Raw genomic sequence first — 26,763 nt, 5'->3', positions numbered from 1 at the left:
AGAGGGGCGATATTCAAACTAATCTGTAGTTTTGTTTGTCGTTTTGCTTGGGCGCAGACATTTTAGACTTGCGGAGAGACACAAGACACATTCATAAAATGTATTCACATTTAATAAGCTATGCACAGACACGTAATAGAACAATGTCAATAACATGCGAATTCACTTTCACTCAATGTAGGTACTTCTTTATGTTTTCGCCCATGTGTTGGATTGGTATTAAGTTCCAGAAAAATGGTTATCCCATATGAATATATACTCCCCAAAAAAGAAACGCATATAGGAATTTCAACTGTATTTTTATGTTTATTTTGAAACATCTTGTAGGCTTTATGAGTTAATGAAATATAGCGAAATTGTACACTGGGAATGCAGACTTATCCGTCTTTGGCAACAACTCGAGGAAAGTCAGTTTGAGTGTCACATGGAGACGTGTGGTGGCGCTGAAGTCAATACCTCGTGTGACCACCGTGGGCATCCAGAACTGCACGGCATCGCCTCGGCATCGAACGAATAAGTCTCAGAATCTCGTGTTGCCCAATCGCAGCTCACTCTGCCTGTAGTGCCTGTGCGAGTTGCTGAAGTGTCTGGGGCTGAGGGTTATGGCGTCGCACCCGTCTGTCCAGGGCATCCCACAGATGTTCGATCGGGTTTAAGTCCGGTGATCTTGAGGGCCAGGGGAGCACATTGATGTTGTGGTTCTGGAGGAAGTCTCTAGTGTGACGTGCTGTGTGGGGCCTGGCATTGTCCTGTTGAAACAACTCCCTCTGGCGATCAATGATTGGAAGGAGGTGTGGGCGTAGAATTTCGTCACAGTACCGTTGAGCTGTCAGGTTGCCCTGGATCATCACCAAATCACTTCTTCTACGGCAGGTGATTCCTTCCCACATCATAACACTGTCCCGGCCGAATCTGTCCATCTGGGGAACGCAAGCGTCGGTGAAACGTTCACGTCGACGTATGTACACCCGCATTCTTCCATCGCGTCGTTCCAATAGAAATCGTGATTCATCACTGAACCAGATTCTACGCCAATTCGGTAGGTTCCAGGCCTGAACGTTGGTGCACCATTGAACTCGATGTCGACGATGTTGTTGTCGAAGCACAGGACCAAAATAAGGTCTTCTGGCACGTAAACCAGCCTCTCTCAACCTGTTCCTGACGGTCTGTGCAGAAAGCCTCCTCAATCCGGGTATTTGTCGAGGGTACTGGTCGCCGTAGCTGTTCAATGACGCAGGTGATGTACCCGAATGTAGCGATCCTGCGCCGCAGTGGTCGCTCGAGGTCGCCCACTACGAGGGGCATCTGCTACTGCTCTGCCTGCGATATCTCTCCCAGAGCCGTGAAATGGTGCTTTGGTGAACATTCATGCGTCGGGCAACTGCACGTTGAGACTGGCCAGCTTCAAGCAAACCAATGGCGATATGACGGTTGGCTGCAATTAGACGTGGCATTTTGCGTCCGTCAACAATATTCCAAATACAGTCACTAATCGACAGACAGCGATCAACCTTTTATACCCATCATTGAGACTATCTGATCCCCAACTTTCCCGTGCATTGCAAGTGAATTGTGTATTCTGTGACACTACACGCCGAAATTGAAAATCATGCTGTTAAATACGGGTATTTTACGGATGGTGCGTTTTGTTGTGATATTTCAAAACATAAACACCATAGGACTCATAAACAGAGCAAAACCTTTTGTAAAATGAATCACGTTTTAATTCATTGCTACATGAAATTGCTATGTTCATGATGCGTTTCTTTTTTGGGAGAGTATACATATCCAAGAAACATTAATAATTTTGGGAGGTGTGGTAATCTAGATCTAAGTGTTATTATACTTCAGACAAGTTTGTTCTGTAGGGTCTTGGAGACAGATTACCCATGCGTATTGAAAAACACAGCTCCAATGTTCCAGTGACCTAAGGGTACGCGAAATAGTTCTCGAGTATGACATGACTAGAACATGACTAGAATTAGTCCCATATTGAAATCCCGGCATACAGAGAACCCACGTAACCCACTTCAGAGACGACAGTTTAATAGATTTTTACTTCAAACAGGGTATGAAAGTCAAAAAACATTATGGCAGACCTCAGGGCTGGTTAGATGTAAAATTTGCCAGCCCTGACGAAAAGTTACCTGCCCGCAAATAATTTAGGTTTGACAAGCGACATATTTTATCATTCAATTGGAATTCATCATTTATTTTTACGAGTGAATTAATAATGATTTCTTATCCTGAAATATGATAAATATCTTCATATTCAGTCTAAATTTTCACACGACCGTGGGGCAGGTGAATTTAAGAATCTGGCAGTACGTGTTGAAAATAACCCGTCCCGGACGGTCGGGCAGGCAGGTATTTCGAACGCTGCTTCTAATCAATATATGTGTTAATATTTAACAATTATCGGTGTGTGGAACATGGTTTTATGTTGATCACGTGGCGACTGTTCTAGAAGTGGGCGTGGCGATCGTCACTGCAAATATTTCGTCATGATTTAATGTTCCTCAGTTCAGAATGTGTCATCAGGGACCGTATGTATACACAAATTATCACTTGAGTCAGTATTGCCTACTCATATCAGATTTGGGACGGGAAGATTTTCACTTTCCTAAACAGTAGTTTGTTTAACTTGAAAAAGTAGGATCGCCCTGGAGACTACCTATTGTTCAAGGCGGATCTCCCTTTCAAGGCATTTTGTCCATTGATGTACATGCTTTGTCTACAAGTCTACAGATACACACATTGCGTGTGCATGGTTTGAAGTCTACAGACACTCACTGCGTGTACATGTTTTGAAGGCTACAGACACACAGTGCATGTGCATGGTTTGAAGTCTACAGACACAGAGTGTATGTACATGTTTTGAAGTCTGCAGACACACAGTGCATGTACATGGTTTGAAATCTACAGACACGCAGTGCATGTACATGCTTTGATGTCTACAGACACACATTGCGTGTACATGCTTTGAAGTCTACAGACACACAGTGCATGTGCATGGTTTGCAGTCAACAGATACACATTGCGTGTGCATGGTTTGAAATCTACAGACACACAGTGCATGTACATGGTTTGAAATTCAAAGACACACTGCGTGTACATGATTAGAAGTCTACAGACACGCAGTGCATGTGCATGGTTTGAAGTCTACAGACACACAGTGCATGTGCATGGTTTGAAGTCTACAGACACACAGTGCATGTACATGGTTTGAAGTCTAAAGACAAACATTGCATGTGCATGGTTTGAAGTCTACAGACACAGAGTGTATGTACATGGTTTGAAGTCTGCAGACATGCGTTACTTGTATATATTGATATGACATTGAAGTCGAGATTTTGATGGATACAATTAACCAACATAAGACAAAGTGATATCCCGATTCATACCACAACGTCGTATTTGTGGCTGACAGACTGACTATCAGAAGCAGTGTCACCACCTCAATATGTTCTGCGTTATGCAAAGTAAGCATGATGTAGCAGGTCGTGCGATAGCTGCCATGTTGATTTGCGATTTCAGTAATTATAAATTCAACCCTAAACAAAGCACGTATTAACTATTAGGCTGCATATCAATGCGCTAACATGTGGCTTACATTTAGTGACATATATACTTCAAATAGGATTTAGGTCCAAAACTAAACGTGAAGCCGTATTCATTTAAAGACAGAAACAACATGATACACTCCAACTGTTCAGGGATGGTCCTGTCAACACGATACACTCAAACTGTTTAGGGATGGTCCTGTCAACATGGTACACTCCAACTGTTTAGGGATGGTCCTGTCCACGTGATACACTCCAACTGTTCAGGGATGGTCCTACCATCATGATATACTCCAACTGTTCAGGGATGGTCCTACCATCATGATACACTCCAACTGTTTAGGGATGGTCTTGTCAACATGATACACTCCAACTGTTCAGGGATGGTCTTGTCAACATGGTACACTCCAACTGTTCAGGGATGGTCCTGTCCACGTGATACACTCCAACTGTTCAGGGATGGTCCTACCATCATGATACACTCCAACTGTTTAGGGATGGTCTTGTCAACATGATACACTCCAACTGTTTAGGGATGGTCTTGTCAACATGGTACACTCCAACTGTTCAGGGATGGTCCTGTCCACGTGATACACTCCAACTGTTCAGGGATGGTCCTACCATCATGATACACTCCAACTGTTCAGGGATGGTCCTGCCATCATGATACACTCCAACTGTTTAGGGATGGTCCTGTCCACATGATACACTCCAACTGTTCAGGGATGGTTCTGTCCTCATAATATACTCCAACTGTTCAGGGATGGTCCTGTCAACATGGTACACTACAACTGTTCAGGGATGGTTCTGTCCACATAATACACTCCAACTGTTTTGGTATGGTCTTGTCAACATGGTACACTCCAACTGTTCAGGGATGGTTCTGTCCACATAATACACTCCAACTGTTCAGGGATGTTCCTGTTGACATGATACGCTCCTGTCTCCAACTGTTCAGGGATGGTCCTGTCCACATTATATACTCCAACTGTTTAGGGATGGTCCTGTCAACATGATACACTCCAACTGTTCAGGGATGGTCCTACCATCATGATACACTCCAACTGTTCAGAGATGGTCCTGTCAACATAATACACTCCAACTGTTTAGGGATGGTCCTGCCATCATTATACACTCCAACTGTTCAGGGATGGTCCTGTCCACATGATACGCTCCAACTGTTCAGGGATGGTCCTGTCCACATGATACACTCCAACTGTTCAGGGATGGTCCTACCAACATGATATACTCAAACTGTTTAGGGATGGTCCTGTCCACATAATACACTCCAACTGTTCAGGGATGGTCCTGTCCACATAATACACTCCAACTGTTCAGGGATGGTCCTGTCCACATGATACACTCCAACTGTTCAGGGATGGTCCTGTCCACATGATACGCTCCAACTGTTCAGGGATGGTCCTGTCCACATGATACACTCCAACTGTTCAGGGATGGTCCTACCAACATGATATACTCCAACTGTTTAGGGATGGTCCTGTCAACATCATACACTCCATGGGTACAACTTGTGAAGCCCATTTCTGGTGTCCCCCACCGTGATATTGCTGGAATATTGCTAAAAACGGCGTAAAACCATACTCAGCCAGTCAGCCAGTCATACGCTCCAACTGTTTAGGGATGGTCCTGTCATCATGATACACTCCAACTGTTTAGGGATGGTCCTGCCATCATGATACACTCCAACTGTTCAGGGATGGTCCTGTCAACATCATACGCTCCAACTGTTTAGGGATGGTCCTGTCCACGTGATACACTCCAACTGTTTAGGGATGGTCTTGTCAACATGATACACTCCAAATGTTCAGGGATGTTCCCACCATCATGGTACACTCCAACTGTTCAGGGATGGACCTGTCCACATTATATACTCCAACTGTTCAGGGATGGTCCTGTCAACATGATACACTCCAACTGTTCAGGGATGGTCCTACCATCATGATACACTCCAACTGTTCAGAGATGGTCCTGTCCACATAATACACTCCAACTGTTTAGGGATGGTCCTGTCAACATAATACACTCCAACTGTTCAGGGATAGTCCTGCCATCATGATACGCTCCAACTGTTAAGGGATGGTCCTGCCATCAACATACACTCCAACTGTTCGGGGTAACTTTCTGTCCACATAATACACTTCAACTGTTCAGGGATGGTCCTGTCAACATGATACACTCCAACTGTTTAGGTATGGTCTTGTCAACATGATGCACTCCAACTGTTTAGGGATGGTCCTGTCAACATAATACACTCCAACTGTTCAGGGATAGTCCTGCCATCATGATACCCTCCAACTGTTCAGGGATGGTCCTGTCCACATGATACACTCCAACTGTTCAGGGATAGTCCTGCCATCATGATACACTCCAACTGTTTAGGGATGGTCTTGTCAACATGATACACTCCAACTGTTCAGGGATAGTCCTGCCATCATGATACACTCCAACTGTTTAGGGATGGTCTTGTCAACATGATGCACTCCAACTGTTCAGGTATGGTCCTGTCCACATGATACTCCTGTTCGGGCTGAATATATCATATAAATGTTGATGTCTTCACGTGTGGAATGCCATGAATGCCTTTGCAGACCTTTCATGTTTCTTTAAGACAAGTCACTTTTTATGTGTTTAATGGAATATCGTCATATATGTGTCGGTGGGTAATCAAGTGGTTAGATACAACAAACAAATATATGTGGGATAGATGTATACAAATATTTAATCTCGAACAAACAGTAAAGAAAACTACAATCACAACTGGTTCCAACTACGAATAACAGAAACACAGAGACCAAGAACAAACTCGACATATTGCTGCCCTCCATCATTCACCTTGTGGTCAAATCTCTTGGCCTTCGAGCAGCACCCAGTGTGAGACTGCCAGGGAAACTGTTGAGTACAGGCACCTGCACATCTAATTAAAGGTATGGTTGAGCACTTTCACCAGGTGCTATACCCAAGGCACAGAAGATTTGATCCACGATGAATGATTCGCCACACATATAGTACTGACCAATTATCAACATCGATGTAAATATTTTCAAGCATATGTATATGACAGAAGTCGCATATATTTAAATACATCAGAACTTATCCATATGTTCTGTTTGCAGGTACATGAAGATAGGCTGTGTCTACTGGTTGTTCTACTAGCACGTGTTACGCCTCGCGGCACAGGGATGACATGTGATACATACTGACGGGTACACGATACGTCAAACAGACACACATTACGGCTGCCATTTTGTACTCTATCACTACATCGAAGAAGGCACCTAAATGCTTTAGTTTTGTCAAAAACGCTGCTGACAACCATACGTCTGTTGGCTTGTCAGTGATTGCATTTAAACCAATAAGTTTTCCAAGATTTAATACACTTGTTCCAAGCTATTATCCCATATATTTTTTGTAGGGTTGTGTGTCATTTACAAAGCAATACAGAATGACTCGCCCATGCCGTGAAGGGAACTGATATAAGGGAGACAACTCGTCTATACTCGACAACAACTTGTTATCAATGATATGTTTTCGCGGGAGATGTGACGACGCTTCGTTTGCTGCTAACCTGCTGAGACCGTGCGGTCTCTGCCGCGAGATGCAGATATGTATTTATTTAAGTGAAATGTCACATTGTTCTCACAAAGTCGAGAGAAGATGAAACTGAAGCGACACAACAGTCCGTGAGATGAAGAGTACTAGAAGCCAAACTTAGAGGCGCCCTGGGACAACATGCCGCCTGCTGCCTCCTGAAACAGAGAGGTGAACTGGATATACAGTACATACACAACCAGTATCTTCTACGCTTAAAGCTACACATTCGTCAATGTACAATGTGAAACATCTCAGGGGCGGTGGGGTAGACGAACTGGATATATATACAGAATGAGGATCTTCCACGCCTAAAGCTACACATTTGTCAATGTACAATATGAAACATCTCAAGGGCGGCGGGGTAGCCTGGTGGTTAAAGCGTCCGCTCGTGTGGCTGAAGACCCTGATTCGATTCCCCATTGGATACAATGTGTGAAGCCCATTTCTGGTGTCCCCAGACATAATATTGCTGAAATATAGCTACAAGCGGTGTAAAACCATACTCAGTCTCTTGGACCATTTTAAAGTGGTAAAGGGATACAACTCTGTATGCACTATGGCTGACATAAGCCAATTGACTTTCATCAGCTGTTCTAACATTTGACCTCATGTCATCCAAAACATATATGGTACAACCGTGGACCGCAGCAGGTTTGCTTAGACTAACGCACAGTCCCTGAATATGTATAATGTTGATAGTAACAAACAAACCCATTTAAATTGAAAAGGAGCCCCGTGAGAATATCCTCGATAATCTCCAGGGTATACATTCCCATAAATCTCCACTATACATCCTCGATAATCTCCAGGAGATTTATCGGAACACATACCCTGGAGATTATCGAGGATGCAGGGAGACCAGAGATTCAGTACCCGAGGTAATCTAGACTTGTTTCATTTAGAACTTGAGCTCTGCAGGGAGGGCTTGGCACTAGGGAAAATAATGTGGTTCGGGGACTGTGAGACAGACTACAGGTTTGCACTATATTAGTACATACAACCTGGAAGCTGTGAAGGGACGCAACTCTGTAAGCCGGTGAAGGGGACGCAACTCCATACGCCTCAAGGTTAAAACGTAGGGGGAAAAGGTGGAGGCGGGTTCCATATGGTCAGTTTGCAACTGTTGGTGGTGGTTGGTGGTGGTGGGACATATTACCTCTTTTTCAACTCACCTTGATATTCCCGAGTCCCTCCCCTGACGTCAACTGTGCAATTTGGTTCTTGAGGTCCTCCAACTGCTTTTTGTACTTTGCTATCTGATCCATCAGCCCAGTCTTCGTCTCCTCCGCCTCCTTCTTTACGGTCTCTACTTCCTGTTTGGCATTTTTGACCTCTTCATCGGCCTTGACTTTGACCTCTTCGACCTGTTTCTTGGCGTCCTCAGCCTCGTTCTTGTATGACTCTACCTCCGTCTTGTACTTCTCGACATCCTCCTCAAGCTTGGTCTTAGCGGCCTCCAGGTCCCCGACCTGTCCCAAAATAGATGGCATCTCTAGCTTAATATCTCTAGCTGGATTCATCTGGTCACTTCATGGAACACCCTCTTACAGATAAATAGCGCAAAGGAAGAACTGTCTTCTTTTAATGGACAGCTATTTTACAGATTCATATAGCAAACGAGGAACTGACGTCCTTGTGGTACTTAACAGCCAATCATCGTGTGCCATGGAACATCATACTGTATATTATCCCAACTACAAACAACTACCAACTCTGATATTTCCTGATAGTCAGCATGTCTTTCTAAACCTAGGTGACTTCGTCCATGTCCATATGTACAGTATATGGTATAGAAACGTATGCTGTGATGCTTCGTTATGTTATGCATGTAAACAGGTAATTACTTAATGTTAACATTGTTTTACAAAGAGGATTTGCATGGTGATCAGGCACTGCTGGACTGACAATGAATTTATCATCCTTTGTGAGGCAAGTAAAATGTGCAACTAATCTTTTATAAATGCTGGACAGAAAGGACACACTCTCATGTGTCAAGGTATGGCAGGCTCATGTCCGATGTTCGCCATGGCATCTGATGATTATAGTATGTTATGCACTGGTACGTGGAAGTATATAAAAACGGCGTGAATCTGTCAGGCATCATGATAAAGATGGTTTGTGGACAAAGGGAGCATTGTGTTTTAGCCAATGTCCACCCCATGTCATGCTAGCCGGGAATGTGCCATTTTACGCCGTTACCTTGGACTTCATAAGGTCTTTGGCACTGCTGCCCTTCTTTCCAAGTCCAAACGGCATTGTGTCAGGTTAAGTGGTTTGAACGTGTCTGCAAGACAAATGGAAGTCAGAGTTAGATATATCTATAGATACTGATGAAAGAAAGCATTACATTGAAAACTTCATTTGCACATACAATCGATTATAACGTATACTGATATTCAGAGAGAAACCGAACATGTTCTATAGATTAACAATGTAGTGAAATATGTTGGCATAGACAACCATTTTCTGGGCATCTCGTGAACTGGCATCTCAGACATTCTCTATGGAACCTTGATGCCAGTGCTCTTGGTGCCTACACGAGTGGCCTGCATGACATGACTCGTCAGTGCATCTTGCAGCTATGTCCCCAATGTTTATATAGTATCAAGTGTGTTGCAAGCAAATGCATATTCAACTGGACATGGCTGTCCTTCGTCTTAGGCGCCGCATTTCGCTGTTCTGCGTTCGTCTATTAGGTCTACCGGAATTCTTTGAACTATTTCCCCCAACATCAAACTGTTACACCGTGATATAGCTAAACTACCAATCAAAAATAGGTTGAACCCATCCCACCCACTTAGGCTTGACTCCTTGCCTTGTCAGATTGTTTTGGGAAACTTAGAATGGTCAGCGCCAAATCTGAATATAAGTGTACTCAAATATTTATTTTCCATTCTTTATTTAAGTGTATTTATTCGCGAGGCGAATGATATCATTAGTTATTCTTCGATCGTACATAAACAAAAACGTATTGGTTTCTCAGATGTTACTCCAAATATCAAGTGCATAAAACACTGTTAGCATTTTACAAATTCCTTTTAGAGAAATTTTCTGAACATATACATAAATATTCTTCAGGTGTTTACGAGCAAATTCCATTTCATGTGAGTGGGTTAATAGCTCATATCAACACACACCGTGACAATACTAAATAGAAATTTAGTTCTGATTGCTATTTGACCTCAGTTGACCCCTTGCAGTTCCCCTTGGCGACAACAGATGCCAAGTAGGCATCCCGCGTGTACGGCCGACTTGTCCACCGACTGGCAACATCAGTCATGGGTCATCGACTTACCTTTGATGTCACCGCTGGTTGTTGGGTTGCGTTGCGTTTTATACGGCATCTGTGCTACTTTCGGGTTAATGCACAGGTGAGTCATCGATAGACTTACTGACAGTCTGTTTGTGCCATGGTATAGTGTTGTGTTGGACAGTTGCTTTTGTTATGGAGCAATGACTCATACTATGTACTATTGATCAGCTTACTATATAACGGAATCAACAAATGCTTGCTCTAAATTGGCAAGAGTGCTTTCAGTCAGGAGGACATATCACGACTGTTCAATTCCTGATACATGAATGCCTTCAGTCAATCCTTCTGTTGCCTTTTCAACTAAATAAACTTTTTTTTATATATTGATTATGCAAAGGGCTGTCGCATTTATTTATAAAGCCTCTTTGAAAAGACTAACCTAAATACCTCCACTAGAGACAGGTCTTTAGGCGCAGGGGCCTGGTCTTGAAAGATACTATACAGCACAAAGCTAGAGGTCATGGAGATCTCCCTGAGATGAGGCCAATGCAATCAAACACACCCCTGCTCGCCCACATGGCTGCTGCAGGCGACCGCGAGCGGCTAGATACACGTACCGGGAGTATTCAATTCGCTGTTTGCTCATCCTGAGCAGAATATTTAACAGGGTTTGATTCTAACAAAATACGCGAATATACATACGTATATAACAGTTGCGCTATACGGGGTTACGAGGACCTAACGTATTTAGAGTATGAGGGTGGGATGGACGGACAGGTGGGGGTAAAAATTTGAATTCAACCCGACAATACGTAATGTGAATTCCACTCCTTCATGAAATGTGTTTGGCTTGATAGTCTGTCTCGCCGTGGGTAAAAAGTAAATGTTGCGATAATTATAACCTGATGGAGAATACTGGTAATTAGATCAAAGGTAAAAGATTGTTAGAAGTATGAACAAAATGGTTGTAAAATATTCAAACAATGTGTTAATTAAAATAATCAAGGAATAAAAAGTTTCAATGTGATACCCTAGAATGCGTGTGTGGGGTTTTAACTAATTGCGCTTGGGAGAATATCTGCGTTCTACAGTTAGTAGTTTGAATGGAAGTACTATCTCTAAGATTATAGTTGCTTTGTACAAATACTCTACCTTGTACAAGATCGTTCAGATAATCAGGATAATCAGACGATGATACATTTTATAGAAAGTTATGAGTTTAGAGCGATATCGTCTCTCTTTCAGTGTGCTATAATTAGTTTCCCTGTATAGTTTATCGTGACTGGTGCCACATACTATCGATGCATCGATAGTTTTTCATTTCTACCATCGATTAATTGCTATCGGAGACTCAACAATTGCAATCAATCGATAGTTTGGTGCATCATTACAGCCCTATTAATTATATAAATTAACATATTCATATACATATATGGTGTGCTAAATAAGATCATGTTTGTACTACTAAACATCCTTGTTAAATTATCTTAATTTATATTGTATATGCTGTATATAAGTCATTATCCATAACTTTGGATCAATCCATTACTAATTAGGGCAACAGACAGACAGACAGACACAATAGTTTATTTATGTGTCACGTGAATGTACATGTCAAAAATAGCAACGGTAAAAAGACATAGAAAAATACAGACCCCAGGCCAGATGGCCAATGAGACACACTAGACAATATGTGCATAAAATGTATAAAATATAAGATTAAAACATTAAGGAGTAACAGTGCAGTGTACCTGAGTGCAACCAACCATAATTTTGTTGTTTTAACGTGTCTGACAAATGGGACGTCTAACTGATGGGAGGACACCAGAGAGTAAGATGCATGCAATATTTTTAATATTCCCCTTCTAGATTTCCATTATGATTCGCACACATTATGTTTTGCACAGTGTACATCACTATCTATGTAATTGTATTATTAAAAACCAAAAAACAAAAAAACTGCGATGGGGTGTGGTGGTATTTTAGATACAATCTTTATTGTAAATACCATTTGAGATTCAACAGAAATTTAAAGTGAGTGAGTGAGTTTAGTTTTACGCCGTACTCTTGGCAATATTCCAGCTATATCCCGGCGGTCTGTAAATAATCGAATCTGGATCAGACAACCCAGTGATCAACAGCATGAGCATCGATGTACGTAATTGGGATACGGTGACAAATGCCAACCAAGTCAGCGAGCCGGACCACCCGATCCTGTTAGTCGCATTTAGGACAAGCATGGGTTACTGAAGCTCAATTCTAACCAGGATCTTCACGGGTGGAAATTTAGATTGTACAAGCATATGTAACAAACACTGAAAACGCATGTTACACACATCTGCATATGTGACTTACATTGACCGCGCATGTTACAAACATGGACTTTACATGTCAACACTAGTATATCCTGCTACAGTAAAAGTCGACATGCACACGTCCACAATACCCGCAAACCCTGTTGCCAGACCCCGCCCACAGACACACACACCAATTGCAGACACGCCCATTTTCCGGTGTAATGTATATTTAGCAGACACTTAGACCTTTAGCTAAACTCTATTCCTGGGTGTTCTAACGCTCATTTACGTTTTCAATGTGCCCTGTACCCATAATTATAGAGTGGCAGGTTGACAACCGACAGATTGTATGAACAGGGCCCTGCTATAATTATGTCTACACTGTAAGATTACTTATATATTAACATAACAACAAATAACTTTAATACACGACGACGAACATCGGTTAATTGTATAGTAACACAATGAAGTGATTATTTCCATATTATTGTGACAATCAACAGTGATTACTTCCATAGTAACACGACAACGCGTACGTAAGTGATTACTTCCATGGTAACACAACGTAAGTGATTACCTCCATAGTAACACAACGCTAGTGACTACTTCCATAGTAACACAACAACGTAAGTGATTACTTCCAGTGTAACACGACAACGTAAGTGATTACTTCCATGGTAACACAACGTAAGTGATTACTTCCATAGTAACACGACAACGTAAGTGATTACTTCCATAGTAACACAACAACGTAAGTGATTACTTCCATTGTAACACGACAACGTTGATTACTTCCATTGTAACACAACAACGTAAGTGATTACTTCCATTGTAACACACAACGTAAGTGATTACTTCCATTGTAACACAACAACGTAAGTGATTACTTCCATTGTAACACAACGTAAGTGATTACTTCCATAGTAACACGACAACGTAAGTGATTACTTCCATAGTAACACGACAACGTAAGTGATTACTTCTATAGTAACACGACAACGTAAGTGATTACTTCCATACTAACACGACAACGTAAGTTACCAGATAATTGTGGCAATCAACAACGATTACTTTTATAGAAACATGACAACGAATATGATTACTTCCATTGGAAAATGACAAAAAAGATTACTGTCATCCTAACATGACAACAAACTTAATGTGATTACTTCCATGAGAAAATGACAAAAATAATTTCTTTATTAGTAACACGACAACGAATGTAATGCAATTACTTTTATAGTACCATGGCATGAAAACAATTACTTGCGTTCAAGGTAAAATATACATTTTTAGAATGTGGGTTATACTTCTCTATTCCCGATACAGTCGCAAGTACTTCAACAACCTAGCTTTGTTATAGTATTTACGAAACATACATATGCTACAATTGTTGCATATATAGTCTATGCAGCTCGAGTTATGTTTATAACATATGATTCATTCTGGTCCCTACTTCCAACGGCAGGCAGCTGGCAACAGCTGGTCACACAATTTTATGACAACTCCTCTGTCGTATAGTGTTAGCTTCTCGGCTATAAGGAATAACATAGATTCACAATTATAGCCTGCAGTCAAACATTTCATGAAAGAAATGCGAAAACTGAAAGTTAGAAGCGTTTTGTGACCGTTATCACCCAATTATGATTTTATGCTGCACTGGAAAGTTCGTTATTTTTATGATAAATTGCAATGTTGGCTAAGGAAGGATATTAAGTTGGTCTACTGTTTTGTTACCGCACACGATGTCGCTTCAACCTTAAGTTTCATCTCGACTGCCACTGTGGCCAATCAATATTGAAACTGGTTTCCTGCATGTGACTATCACTTGACACAGCTAAATCTAGACTTACCTTACCTCTGAATACATGTATTTTTGATAGAAACTAATAATTCTATTTAACGTGAACTGGAGCCCAAGTGAGTTGAGAGATTCAGAACCTAAATCTAAGGAAATGGAGACTTCATCTATGGCTTTAGCACTTCAGAAAGAGCTGGGCGGAAGATAAAATAATACGGGTAATGGACTGTGAGACAGGCTGAGCTAGATGCCACCTTGACGTTAGAGGCGTGTCTTTTCGCTTTTATCGCCGAATTAAGTGAATACCAAATTTATGTAAATTCGGTATGCATGTCATGAAAGCTTTATGCCACAGGATTTGTCGACATAACGATTACCTCGATTTTGTGCCATATTGTTACTTCATTGCTGCCTAGGGTATCACATGAATAGCAGAATACGCTGACTGAACGCATGTTGTAATCATTTCTGTGATAGATAACATAAAACTGCCAGCATTATCTAAACCTGTTTTATTGTTCCCAAACCTCCGTGACACTTCCAAGTTTCACTGGGGTTAGGGCATTGCTATCAATACACCTTTACCTGTACAAATAACCATCAAAATACACCTGCTGTTTAAAACATTATAACCGGGTTAGGGTACAAACATTGAACACAGCAAAATGCTAACTTGTAAATATAGGAATTTCAAGAATGCTATTCATCTCAACACCTGCATACCAGCTGATAGATAGACCCACCCGACCAGTGCTTAATGAGGAGAAGATTCCGTGGATACCAGTGTGCTTAATAATGGTGTCCAACGACTTTAATATCCAGAATGATGGCACGTAAAAAGTCCTATCTGATTATAATATAGTACAGGTGCTATCTGTACGATAGCAGGGGGTGTTCAGTGAGTCACCATTCGGGTAGTATCTACATGCCTGGGAGGAACCTTGCCCGATAAACCCTACTGAACCCGTCATACACAGGGCATGCGTCGGATACACTTGTTGAGCGTATGGTAATATTGTTGAATTCATTCAACTGCAACGTTCAGTAGGAATGATTCATGCCAACTGAATTTGTCGTAGAGCGGGCACAAGTGTCCTGAGCGGCCATGAAGCACTCCGATTATCTTCGGGTACATGCAAGATATGCTTCAATCCATAATCGTATATTTTCATCAGTATATAAGCAATGCTTACTTGTTTTGAAACCACGTTTAGTTTTTACTAGAGCATCACTAGTCACAAAGCTCAAACCGTATCCTGTGTTTGCTGCATATTTACCGTACCGCGAAATGCCATGCACATATCACACCTTTAATCAATAGAAATACAAGAATGTCAAACAAGGCAGGGTGCATCAACATAAGTTTATTACTTTCAGAATATGCACCTTGATATCCAAACAAAGCATGCTGTTTTCAGTTACACGATTACAATACTCAACCCAGTAGGATGTGATGGTAGAACCTTCTAGCGCCTCACGGCACCTTGGAACCCTATAGAGCAGAGAATGGAAAACGACCCATAAAAAATTCTGAAACTTTTCCCTTATCCCCTTCTACCACTTTCTTTCCTACTCTTGACCATAATCATTCGTTTCGATGAGTTCATTATGCCAGACGGGTAAATGACGTGTGCAGTTTTAACTATTGTAGGGGAACTGGGATGTAGTTGTAATGGAAAGTAGGGGTTGGGGAAATAGCCGACCCTGGTGATAGTGGTTTCGTTAACGCCATGATCATCTATTTGATAATGAAACCCGCTACACTATATTTACATATGCAGTCAGCGTGTGTTACATACACAATCTATGTTTGTAACATATGCAGTCAATGTTTGTTACATATCCATGTTTGTAACATGCAGTCCATGTTTGTTACATATCCACGTTTGTAACATGCAGTCAATGTTTGTTACACATCCATGTTTGTAACATATGCAGTCAATGTTTGTTACATATCTATGTTTGTAACATATGCAGTCAATGTTTGTTACATATCCATGTTTGTAACATGCAGTTCATGTTTGTTACATATCCATGTTTGTAACATGCAGTCCATGTTTGTTACATATCCATGTTTGTTACATGCAGTCCATGTCTGTTACATAAACCGTCCATGTTTGTAACATATGCAGTATGTGTTTGATACACTTCCAGTCCCTGTTTGTAACACATGCAGACAATGTTTGTAACATATGTTTGTCACAGCGTGGACGAAATACAAGGGCGGTACAAGAATCCTCTATTGCCCTGTGTAGCTACCGACGGCGCAAATATGACAAAAATGCAACGGAGGGATTGCCTCGTGGGCACAGACGGTCGCGGATAATGACGTGACTGGCTGAAAGCAACAATAACACTGTTGTACGTTGTTGGAAAATACTGTGTCCACGGTCAGGGCTAGAGGACGGAAAGGTGGTATGGGTATGCATTGGTCTCACTGTAGTATTACCGTAGGTGAAAAGAGAACGTCATTATTCAAAGACCGCCAGAAACATTGACTGACCGATGCATTTTTAATGGCGTTGACCCTGATCAATTAGAATAATTAATTGAAGATATTTTCGCATTTTATCCCTTTGTACATTGTCTTAAAGATCACTTTACCCTTACAACGTCTCTATTTAAATATCGGTGAACAATTAAGTTCAGCAATGAACTTAAATCCCATGAATTAGATTCCTTCTATTCGATCCCTCTCCATCAAATCGGACGACCATCGTCATAAGGCAGTGCAATGGACCTTCAGAAAGGCCTCTCAACCGAGAACCGGTTTGTAATTAATTAATGTCGGCAAGTTATCTCGGTTCTTAGCTGCAAGAAATCAATGTCAGCAGTTAGTTTAATGTAGGTCAACTGTGGTATCCGTGGTGCAGTCAGGCGTATCTTTTTCATCTACATGACCTCACACTGAATATCGACAACTCAGTCTCCCTCAAGCATGACTCAAACCACGCTTCTCCGTCCCAAGCAAGCTCCACACACTGTAATTCCTATCAATTCTATTTATACACCACCATTAAGCGGTGTTGTAGGATGCGCATGAGCGATCTCTCTGGGTTGCTCAAGTACTGGGTCAGAGATATGTATTGACGAGAGTTTCAGTATTACTACGCAAAAACCAGGTTACCACGACCTGTTACTTTCTAAAAGCCGTATTTTCTAAAGGTGTTTCTTGAATTAGGTGCCAGTGTTATTTAATGGGAGTAATCGGGTCCTAGTTTTGTTCAAAGGGCTGGCGTCATTTGGTGTGGCGAGCCTGTGACCGCTGTGTACTTTGGTGCACAAACAAGCCGTGCACTTTAACTATATCACCTCCCTGGCTGGGAACCGGGCTAATGTGCTGCCATAGTCATTATTAACTGCCTCGATAAACACAAACATATGCTAGCTTGAGAGCATAAATCGCCTATTTTTCATGTACACATTTCAGTACGCTTAATAATGATTAAAAGAGAGCAGTTGGTGAAATGGCGAAACGACTATTACGTAAAGAACGGCGTAAAAGCGTTCCATATGTGTGCGTTTTGACATGTGAATGTCCTTCTACAAAGATTGCATAGCATGACGAGATGACAAAAAACTAAAATTACGATGTAAGACATGACCAACTAGAACGGTACCAAACGTACGGCGACTAATCAGTATCTAGGTATGGATTAGGACGACAATAACCATCCTTAACATGATAACGAAGACGAGGATAATCGTCTTCATGAACAAGAAACCCACAATTGTATTCTTCTTCTTTTTTTAATTATGATTTTTATTTGCGATGACACTAATAGTCATTTGCGAAAAGCACAACACCCACCAATTCCTTGTTCTGGCAGCGGTGGGGTAGCCTAGTGGTTAAAGCGTCCGCCCGTCATGTCGAAGGCCCGGGTTCGATTCCCACAAGGGTACAATGTGTGAAGCCCATTTCTGGTGTCCCCGCCATGATATTGCTGGAATATTGCTAAAAGCGGCGAAAAGCCATACACACTCACTAACTCACTCACTCTGGCGAAAAATTCAGCAAGGCGGTAATGCTAACGGTGATGATAGAGGTATTATGTGCATGTAACACAAACACAAACGATATACGAACGGACCTCAACACAGACACCAACAAACCACCTATGACCTACAACGGTGAGTACCACCTGTGATGACATCTAGAGCAAATGGCCCACAATACTACCAATACACCGTGTGTCTCTGAAGGGCATCGTTTTCTGGGATCTTGGGTTCGAATCCACATTCGCCCTAATAATGTGTGTGGGTTTGTCCCCAACACCACATGCTCGTGGGTCTCACCAAGGCGGTTAAAACCTACATCACTTGACACCTCAATCAACTCAAGTTTCCTCCACAAGGCGTGCCGTATATACGTTTAGGACGAACGCGTTTATAACGAAATAACGAATATAACGAACATCTATTTTGGCTCTTTGCTGTCTATATTAGCGGAAATGCGTACAACGAACTACAGTTTTAACATTAGCGCTCCCTTCGAGTTCGTTATAACCGAAGTATTCTGTAACTAGAATACTGATGAAAGTCATTTAAAAACCAAATTCATTCATGATCTGTTTGATTGTCATCTTAGAAGTTGGTGAGTAAAACCAAATTCATTCATGATCTGTTTGATTGTCATTTTAGAAGTTGGTGAGTCATTTAAAAACCAAATTCATTCATGATCTGTTTGATTGTCATTTTAGAAGTTGGTGAGTAAAACCAAATTCATTCATGATCTGTTTGATTGTCATTTTAGAAGTTGGTGAGTAAAACCAAATTCATTCATGATCTGTTTGATTGTCATTTTAGAAGCTGGTGAGTAAAACCAAATTCATTCATGATCTGTTTGATTGTCATTTTAGAAGCTGGTGAGTAAAATCAAATTCATTCATGATCTGTTTGATTGTCATTTTAGAAGTTGGTGAGTAAAACCAAATTCATCCATGATCTGTTTGATTGTCATTTAGAAGTTGGTGAGTAAAACCAAATTCATTCATGATCTGTTTGATTGTCATTTTAGAAGTTGGTGAGTAAAACCAAACCCACACCCTCGGCACATGTTTAAAATTCCACAGCCCTAATGTGCTAAATATATTCTTGTTTTTTAGCTCCACGTAAACGGCATGTCAAGGTAACATCTCCGCATCGTTGATCAGTATTGTCAGCGAATCGTGGCAGGTCGGGATCTATAAATTTCCTTACACGTTTCAAATCATGACGGTTGTCAATGACAACTGCCAATATCTGCCATTTTATAGCCTGGAGCGGTTGGGAGTGTCTGGAATGGTATCAGAATATGACAGATGATGACGAACTGTTACCCCGAGCCGCCCTGCACTCTTGCTCGAAGGGGAACGTTTGAAACACGTAAAATTACAACTGTAGGCTTTAAAATGAAACTTGCAACAATCCAGTTTGTCTGTTGTCTAAATTACTTCAAATTATATTTGACAATGATAACGCAAGTAAACATACCTACTTAAACCCCCCAAAATGTTAGTGGAAATAAAATGTTGTTACTAGTCCTCATTGTGAGCATAAAGCATTCATTATTTCGTTGTAAAAGTCCACGATGTTCTCATGAACAGTTCGCAAGGAAAAGCGTGTTCCGTCTCCAGCAATCACGCTCTGGTGATCACAACATCATGCAGCAAGCACCGCTACTCTAGATACATATATTATCAAACGTTCTAAAGATATAATATCACAGGCATCCTTTGAGTCACCGCGGGCTGCACGCCTCTGGATGATGTGTGAATCATTTCTCAACACCCCCTCACCCCCGTTCCTAAAATGCATCACAGGTGGCTTGTATAACCCATTTGAATGTGCATTTGGGACCATTTCTGTCTGTCGACAAAACACATCCTGTGTTAAAATAGGTTTTTCTAATCATATGTAGATTACGCCATTATCCAAATGGTAAAGGTATGTCTTCAGTATACAATAAGTAGCACTGCGTTGTCTATACACATACTAGTCATTGGTGAAGACTAACGGATATATGATATACTCTAGCACCAACGCATTACACAGGATACACAGGCGCTTTCGGATACATCCGCCATTATATTTTATTGATTGTTTTATCAGTCAATGAAGATGCACCTAACTTATATATACCTTAAGCAGTGTTAATTGTACTTTCTCAAACGCATTTGTATTCATGAAAAAATACACACATATTAAGACGACCCGAAGTATGCTTTCGTACACTGGAAACTACTGAGGGAGTAAGACTACAACTTACCTGTGTGAGGAGCAAGCAACCTGTATGCGAACACTAGACGCTACTGGTGCTCGATTGCCTGGGACGCGCTTTGTGAGGCTCTCGAGGGGGACCCACGCAGTCAGGAATTAAATTTTACACTTCCGAGGCTCGCAGGGAACCGAATGTTCTTATTCGTGGTGAATGGGTGTTTTTTTTAGAATCGGTTACTTGCCGCTTAGTATTTGCTTACTTTAGAGTACGATAATTATCGAACAATGGTGGCATAATGTATATGATGCATATGTGTACGCTTAGGTTTTGCCATTAATCATCCCACAACCGGTTTAATGTCGTTTCCCATATATTTACATACATTAAAACATTCCATTGATTGATGACATAGTTTAACGGCGAGGCAAACTAGGTAGAACTCTCTATAGTTATACAAACCATGCATAGATCAATTTAGAAATATCAGTTGTGAAATAATAGCATAGCTGATATAGTATTTGTGTCAACAATAAACGTTTCATCGCTTGAACGAACTATCATCATGTGACTCATAGGTAGTAGAGAGGCCTTGGGTGAGCTAGTTGTAGAACCACTCTCTGAATCTGTTACTGTGCATGCATTAGTCAGTCGGAGAATACGGCACACACAAAGGTGCATGGGCGTCTGGTTTTGTAGTGCATGTAGGTGTCTGGCTTGTTGGGTGTGTAGGTATCTGGTCTGTACTGTGTGAAGGTGTCTGAGTTGTATTGTGTGTATGTGTCTGGTCTGTAGTGTTTGGGTGTCTGGTTTGTAGTGAGTGGGTGTCTGGTCTGTTGTGCGTGGGTGTCTGGACTGTTGTGTGTGTAGGTATCTGGTCTGTACTGTGTGAAGGTGTCTGAGTTGTATTGTGTGTATGTGTCTGGTCTGTAGTGTTTGGGTGTCTGGTTTGTAGTGAGTGGGTGTCTGGTCTGTTGTGCGTGGGTGTCTGGACTGTTGTGTGTGTAGGTATCTGGTCTGTACTGTGTGAAGGTGTCTGAGTTGTATTGTGTGTATGTGTCTGGTCTGTAGTGTTTGGGTGTCTGGTTTGTAGTGAGTGGGTGTCTGGTCTGTTGTGCGTGGGTGTCTGGACTGTTGTGTGTGTAGGTATCTGGTCTGTACTGTGTGAAGGTGTCTGAGTTGTATTGTGTGTATGTGTCTGGTCTGTAGTGTTTGGGTGTCTGGTTTGTAGTGAGTGGGTGTCTGGTCTGTTGTGCGTGGGTGTCTGGACTGTTGTGTGTGTAGGTATCTGGTCTGTACTGTGTGAAGGTGTCTGAGTTGTTTTGTGTAGTGTGTGTGGTCTGTAGTGTGTGGGTGTCTTGTCTGTTGTGTGTAGGTGTCTGGTCTGTTGTGAGTGGTTGTCTGGTCTGTAGTGTGTATTGTCTGAGTGGGTGTCCGGTCTATAGTATGCAGTGTGTGATCAGGTGTCTGGTCTGTAGTGTGTGGCTGTCTCGTCTGTAGTGTGTGTCTGGTTTGTAGTGAGTGGGTGTCTGGTCTGTACTGTGTGTAGGTGTCTGAGTTGTACTGTGTGTATGTGTCTGGCCTATAGTGTGTGTCAGGTCTGTAGTGTGTAGGTGTCTTGTCTGTAGTGTGTGTCTGTTTGGTCTGTTGTGTGCACTGTGTAAGTTGGTGTCTGGTCTGTAGTGTGTAAGTGGGTGTCTGGTCTGTAGTGTGCGTGGTTGTCTGGTCTGTATTGTTTTAGTGGATGTCTGGTCTGTAGTGTGTGTCTGGTCTATAGTGTTTAAGTTGGTGTCTGGTCTGTAGTCTGGTCTGGTCTGTAGTGTGTGTCTGTTTGGTCTGTTGTGTGCACTGTGTAGGTTTGTGTCTGGTCTATAGTGTGTAAGTTGGTGTCTGGTCTGTAGTGTGTAAGTGGTTGTCTGGTCTATAGTGTGTAAGTGGGTGTCTGGTCTGTAGTGTGCGTGGATGTCTGGTCTGTAGTGTGTTTCTGTTTTGTCTGTTGTGTGCACTGTGTAAGTTGGTGTCTGGTCTGTAGTGTGTAAGTGGGTGTCTGGTCTATAGTGTGTAAGTGGGTGTCTGGTCTGTAGTGTGCGTGGCTGTCTGGTCTGTAGTGTGTGTCTGTTTGGTCTGTTGTGTGCTCTGTGTAAGTTGGTGTCTGGTCTGTAGTGTGTAAGTGGTTGTCTGGTCTGTATTGTTTAGTGGATGTCTGGTCTGTAGTGTGTGTCTGGTCTGTATTGTTTTAGTGGATGTCTGGTCTGTAGTGTGTGTCTGGTCTGTATTGTTTTAGTGGATGTCTGGTCTGTAGTGTGTGTCTGGTCTGTATTGTTTTAGTGGATGTCTGGTCTGTAGTGTGTGTCTGGTCTGTATTGTTTTAGTGGATGTCTGGTCTGTAGTGTGTGTCTGGTCTGTATTGTTTTAGTGGATGTCTGGTCTGTAGTGTGTCTGGTGTATTGTTTTAGTGGATGTCTGGTCTGTAGTGTGTGTCTGGTGTGTATTTTTTAGTGGATGTCTGGTCTGTAGTGTGTGTCTGGTCTGTATTGTTTTAGTGGATGTCTGGTCTGTAGTGTGTGTCTGGTCTGTATTGTTTTAGTGGATGTCTGGTCTGTAGTGTGTGTCTGGTCTGTATTGTTTTAGTGGATGTCTGGTCTGTATTGTGAGTCTGGTCTGTATTGTTTTAGTGGATGTCTGGTCTGTATTGTGAGTCTGGTCTGTATTGTTTTAGTGGATGTCTGGTCTGTATTGTGAGTCTGGTCTGTATTGTTTTAGTGGATGTCTGGTCTGTAGTGTGTGTCTGGTCTGTATTGTTTTAGTGGATGTCTGGTCTGTACTCAGTAGCATGTGAGTCTGTGTGTCTGACCTGCAGTATATAGTTGTCTCGCCTGTAAAAGGTCTCTGGTACCAAGTGACGGGTGGTCCCTTTCCTGCGGTGTATGGGAGAGTCTTCACTCTCGGGGAATGCCTGGCTACTGTTGGTATGTAGCTTGAAGGAGATCTGTTTTCAGTGTGGATATGATATTCCAGCTCTCGTATACTTGGCTGTTAGGATGCCACTTGCTGGTAAGGTTGACAAGTTGGTAAGGAGCATGCTTAAGTAATTTTTATCTATTTTGAACCCAATCAAAGAAGCAGATCTTATCCTGAGCCACACGGGATATAACCGGATATAATTAAGTAATTAGGGTTTAATAATTGTCCTTTTTAATAAAATTGACTTGAAGAAACCGCCTCGATTCTAAATGGGACACGTTTGGCACCCTAAACTATATATCTACATCGCGCCAGGCATGTGGTTCAAACAGTGCAAGAAGCGTGGGATGACGATGACGGGTGTGACATGACGGATGACGGTACAGGTTGATGGTGCCGGGGGCACCTTCTCACGAAAACGGAGGCCGATAAATAGACGCAAAACTTACAGTCCATAGTTTCTAGACATTTACCAAATCACCCAAATACATAAGATATTTAAGTTTAAGAACGCTGTGTCTGTCCGTCTTCCATTACAGCTGACGTCTTGTAGAATGAAAACTGTGTATATATGTATGTAGGTGCGCAGAAGTCATTCAGTGCATGGAGAGAAGAATGGTCACCACCAGCGTCGGCCGTTCACGGTCCTGAGTTGTAGATAATCGATATGATCCTCGTCACCTCTCCATGCTTTATTAATACACAAGTGCCAGGGTGAAGGTCCATAGCTGTCACGACGCGAACGCCACTTTCGTCAAGAACACAGGGCCATGTCGAGGTACTTCATTAGAGCAGCCACCTTGAGAAGTTTGCTTCACATGGGTTACAATACATTGTTCTGTAACATGGAAAGGCAACACTAGATTTTCTCTGTGTGTACTGATACTGTTAAGGCCATCGAGGTGTTGACACAGGACACAAAATGTTATGTCAACATAACGCCATGTTCAAACGACAGTGAAATGGTCGTACCTATTGGATGGATGTAACAGAAGCGTCATGGCAGAAATCAGTATTGAGTGAAAATATAACACACTCAGCGTCTTACGTCGCTAAAATCAACCTCATAGTTTTTTCAACCAAGCAAATGAAATATTCACTTTATCACTGAGCGCTCATGCTGATGCTCACTGGGTTGTCTGGTCGAGGCATTATTATTTACAGGCCGTGGCCATATAGCTAGAATATTGCTGAGTGCGGCGTAAAACTAAACTCACTCGCTCACTTATTACTCAGCGACTACCCAAGCTGCACACACAGGATCTTGTATGGAGTTTTCAAAGGTAACTTCGCGAACACCGAGAGTACAATAACCGGTTGCGCATTTAACCGGTTTACCGGTATGTACCGGTTCAGACATGAAAACGATACGTATTGCGATACGTTGATCGAAAACCGGTATTTTGACATGCATTCGGAAAACTTCGTAACACTCGGAAAACTTCGGATATTTCCGTTTTTCACACAGGAAGTCATGCGTTTGTTGTAAAATCTCGACCCCCCAACAACGAACAATATTTATTGTGATGCAAAATACTAGGGCAACGCTTCAGTATGCGAGCATTTGGGGTTGAAAAAAGTTCACGGTAGATGGAACTATTATATGGTCTCTGGTAAAATATGCAATGGTAAAGTAATTTCTTTTATTAAAGCTTAATCAGGCATAGTGATTTTGTTGTGTTTTTGCTTTATGAATCAAGCATTAACTTCTTGCAATATATTGCAATACATATCGCAATATATGCTTTCGCATCGCAATATATCGCAATATGAAAATTCTCTGCAATACCCACCCCTAACAATAACCCAGCCTGCTGTGCGAGGGTTCTGGTTCCTGGCCGTCAATATCCCATTTGGAACATTCGCATCCTTTAGCCACCAATTAGATCGACTGTCGTAGCACTAAGGTAGTGCAGTCACACGGCTCAAAACGCTCGTGACACTATGATTGCCGTAAATAATGTTAAACTATGGAAGTTACGGCAATCACAGAGCTACTATCGTATTGGGGAGCGGACAGATAGTATTGACGTTACTATGAATATAGGCTGAAGAGCGCCAAGTGTGGGCCAAACACCTAGTGTCATACTGTGAACGTTCTTGTCGTCCACTCAGCTCTGGGTTACTGAGTAAGTATTGTTTTAGCAATATTCCCGCAATATCACGGCGGAAACACCAGAAATGGGCTTCACATTGTACCCATGCGGGGAATCGAACTCAGGTGTTATATGGAGTATAACCAGCGCTTGCTGACTCTCAAGCTGTTGCTGAAACTGGCCTCCGCCGCTAGGATGGATGGGCGATGACGAGGCAACCATGGACTTGATTACTTCCAGGTATTTACAGAACCGGTTCCATGTGACCTACTTTAAGTAAACAAGGCTCAGGGCCAGTATCTATTCATCTGTCTATCTGTCTGTCTGTCCATCTTGCTGGTAGCAACACATTACTAGTTGATATATTTTAACGCTTGCCTTGTTAAATTCGTCAGAAATTTGGGAATTAGAAAATCAAATATATGGATGCAATAATGTTTTAATAAGTTTTTTAAAGCTATAGATCACGTGTATTTGATTCAAACATGAATATTGTCAGACAGATAGGAACTCACAAATAGTAAAGCATACACTAGATTGAATATATGAAAGATTTTCTATGCAATTGAAATCCGTTCGTGCAATAACCAGACCAGCTGCCGCTGTAGGTTATACAGTGCAAGTATTGTCATATTTATGTTTTAATATTCGTTTTTTTTGGCTTGATTTCTTATTATTGACAAACATAAAATCATTGATCACATGTGTTGTACGTTATTCGACGAATATTCCCTATCATCAATACTTCACGGACATTGAACACAATGAAATAAAATTCATGAACATCAATGTGCTGTACCTTGTTCCTAAAAATGAAGACATATCTATGAAAACCAGACTGACTTTAAGATTATTATCAATATTTCAGTAATTCAAATGATTTCAGTAAATATGTATAATTTTGTTTCTTAAATTTCAGGAATTATGTATAATTACTGAAAATTTCAGTAAATATACATAATTCCTGAGTGAATCAGACAT

The 26,763-nt window shown here is 41.7% G+C and overlaps 1 protein-coding gene across 1 annotated transcript; it reads right to left on the bottom strand.

Moving 5' to 3' along the window:
- Window positions 1-6,280: 6,280 nt before the first annotated feature.
- LOC124259026 (moesin-like) lies at window positions 6,281-20,878 on the bottom strand. Its single transcript, XM_046693102.1, has 4 exons — window positions 20,774-20,878; window positions 9,375-9,459; window positions 8,348-8,644; window positions 6,281-7,330 (listed from the first exon to the last, which is right to left on the bottom strand). The coding sequence occupies exons 2-4, from the start codon at window positions 9,429-9,431 to the stop codon at window positions 7,280-7,282; spliced, it is 405 nt and encodes a 134-aa protein (XP_046549058.1). The 5' UTR covers window positions 9,432-9,459; window positions 20,774-20,878; the 3' UTR covers window positions 6,281-7,279.
- Window positions 20,879-26,763: the final 5,885 nt, after the last annotated feature.

The sequence above is a fragment of the Haliotis rubra genome, unplaced genomic scaffold (genome assembly GCF_003918875.1).
Source record: "Haliotis rubra isolate DU_JTF1 unplaced genomic scaffold, ASM391887v1 Scf707, whole genome shotgun sequence".
NCBI lineage: Eukaryota > Metazoa > Mollusca > Gastropoda > Lepetellida > Haliotidae > Haliotis > Haliotis rubra.
The sequence above is the reverse complement of the archived record's forward strand: the minus strand, read 5'-3'. Positions and strand labels throughout refer to the sequence as shown.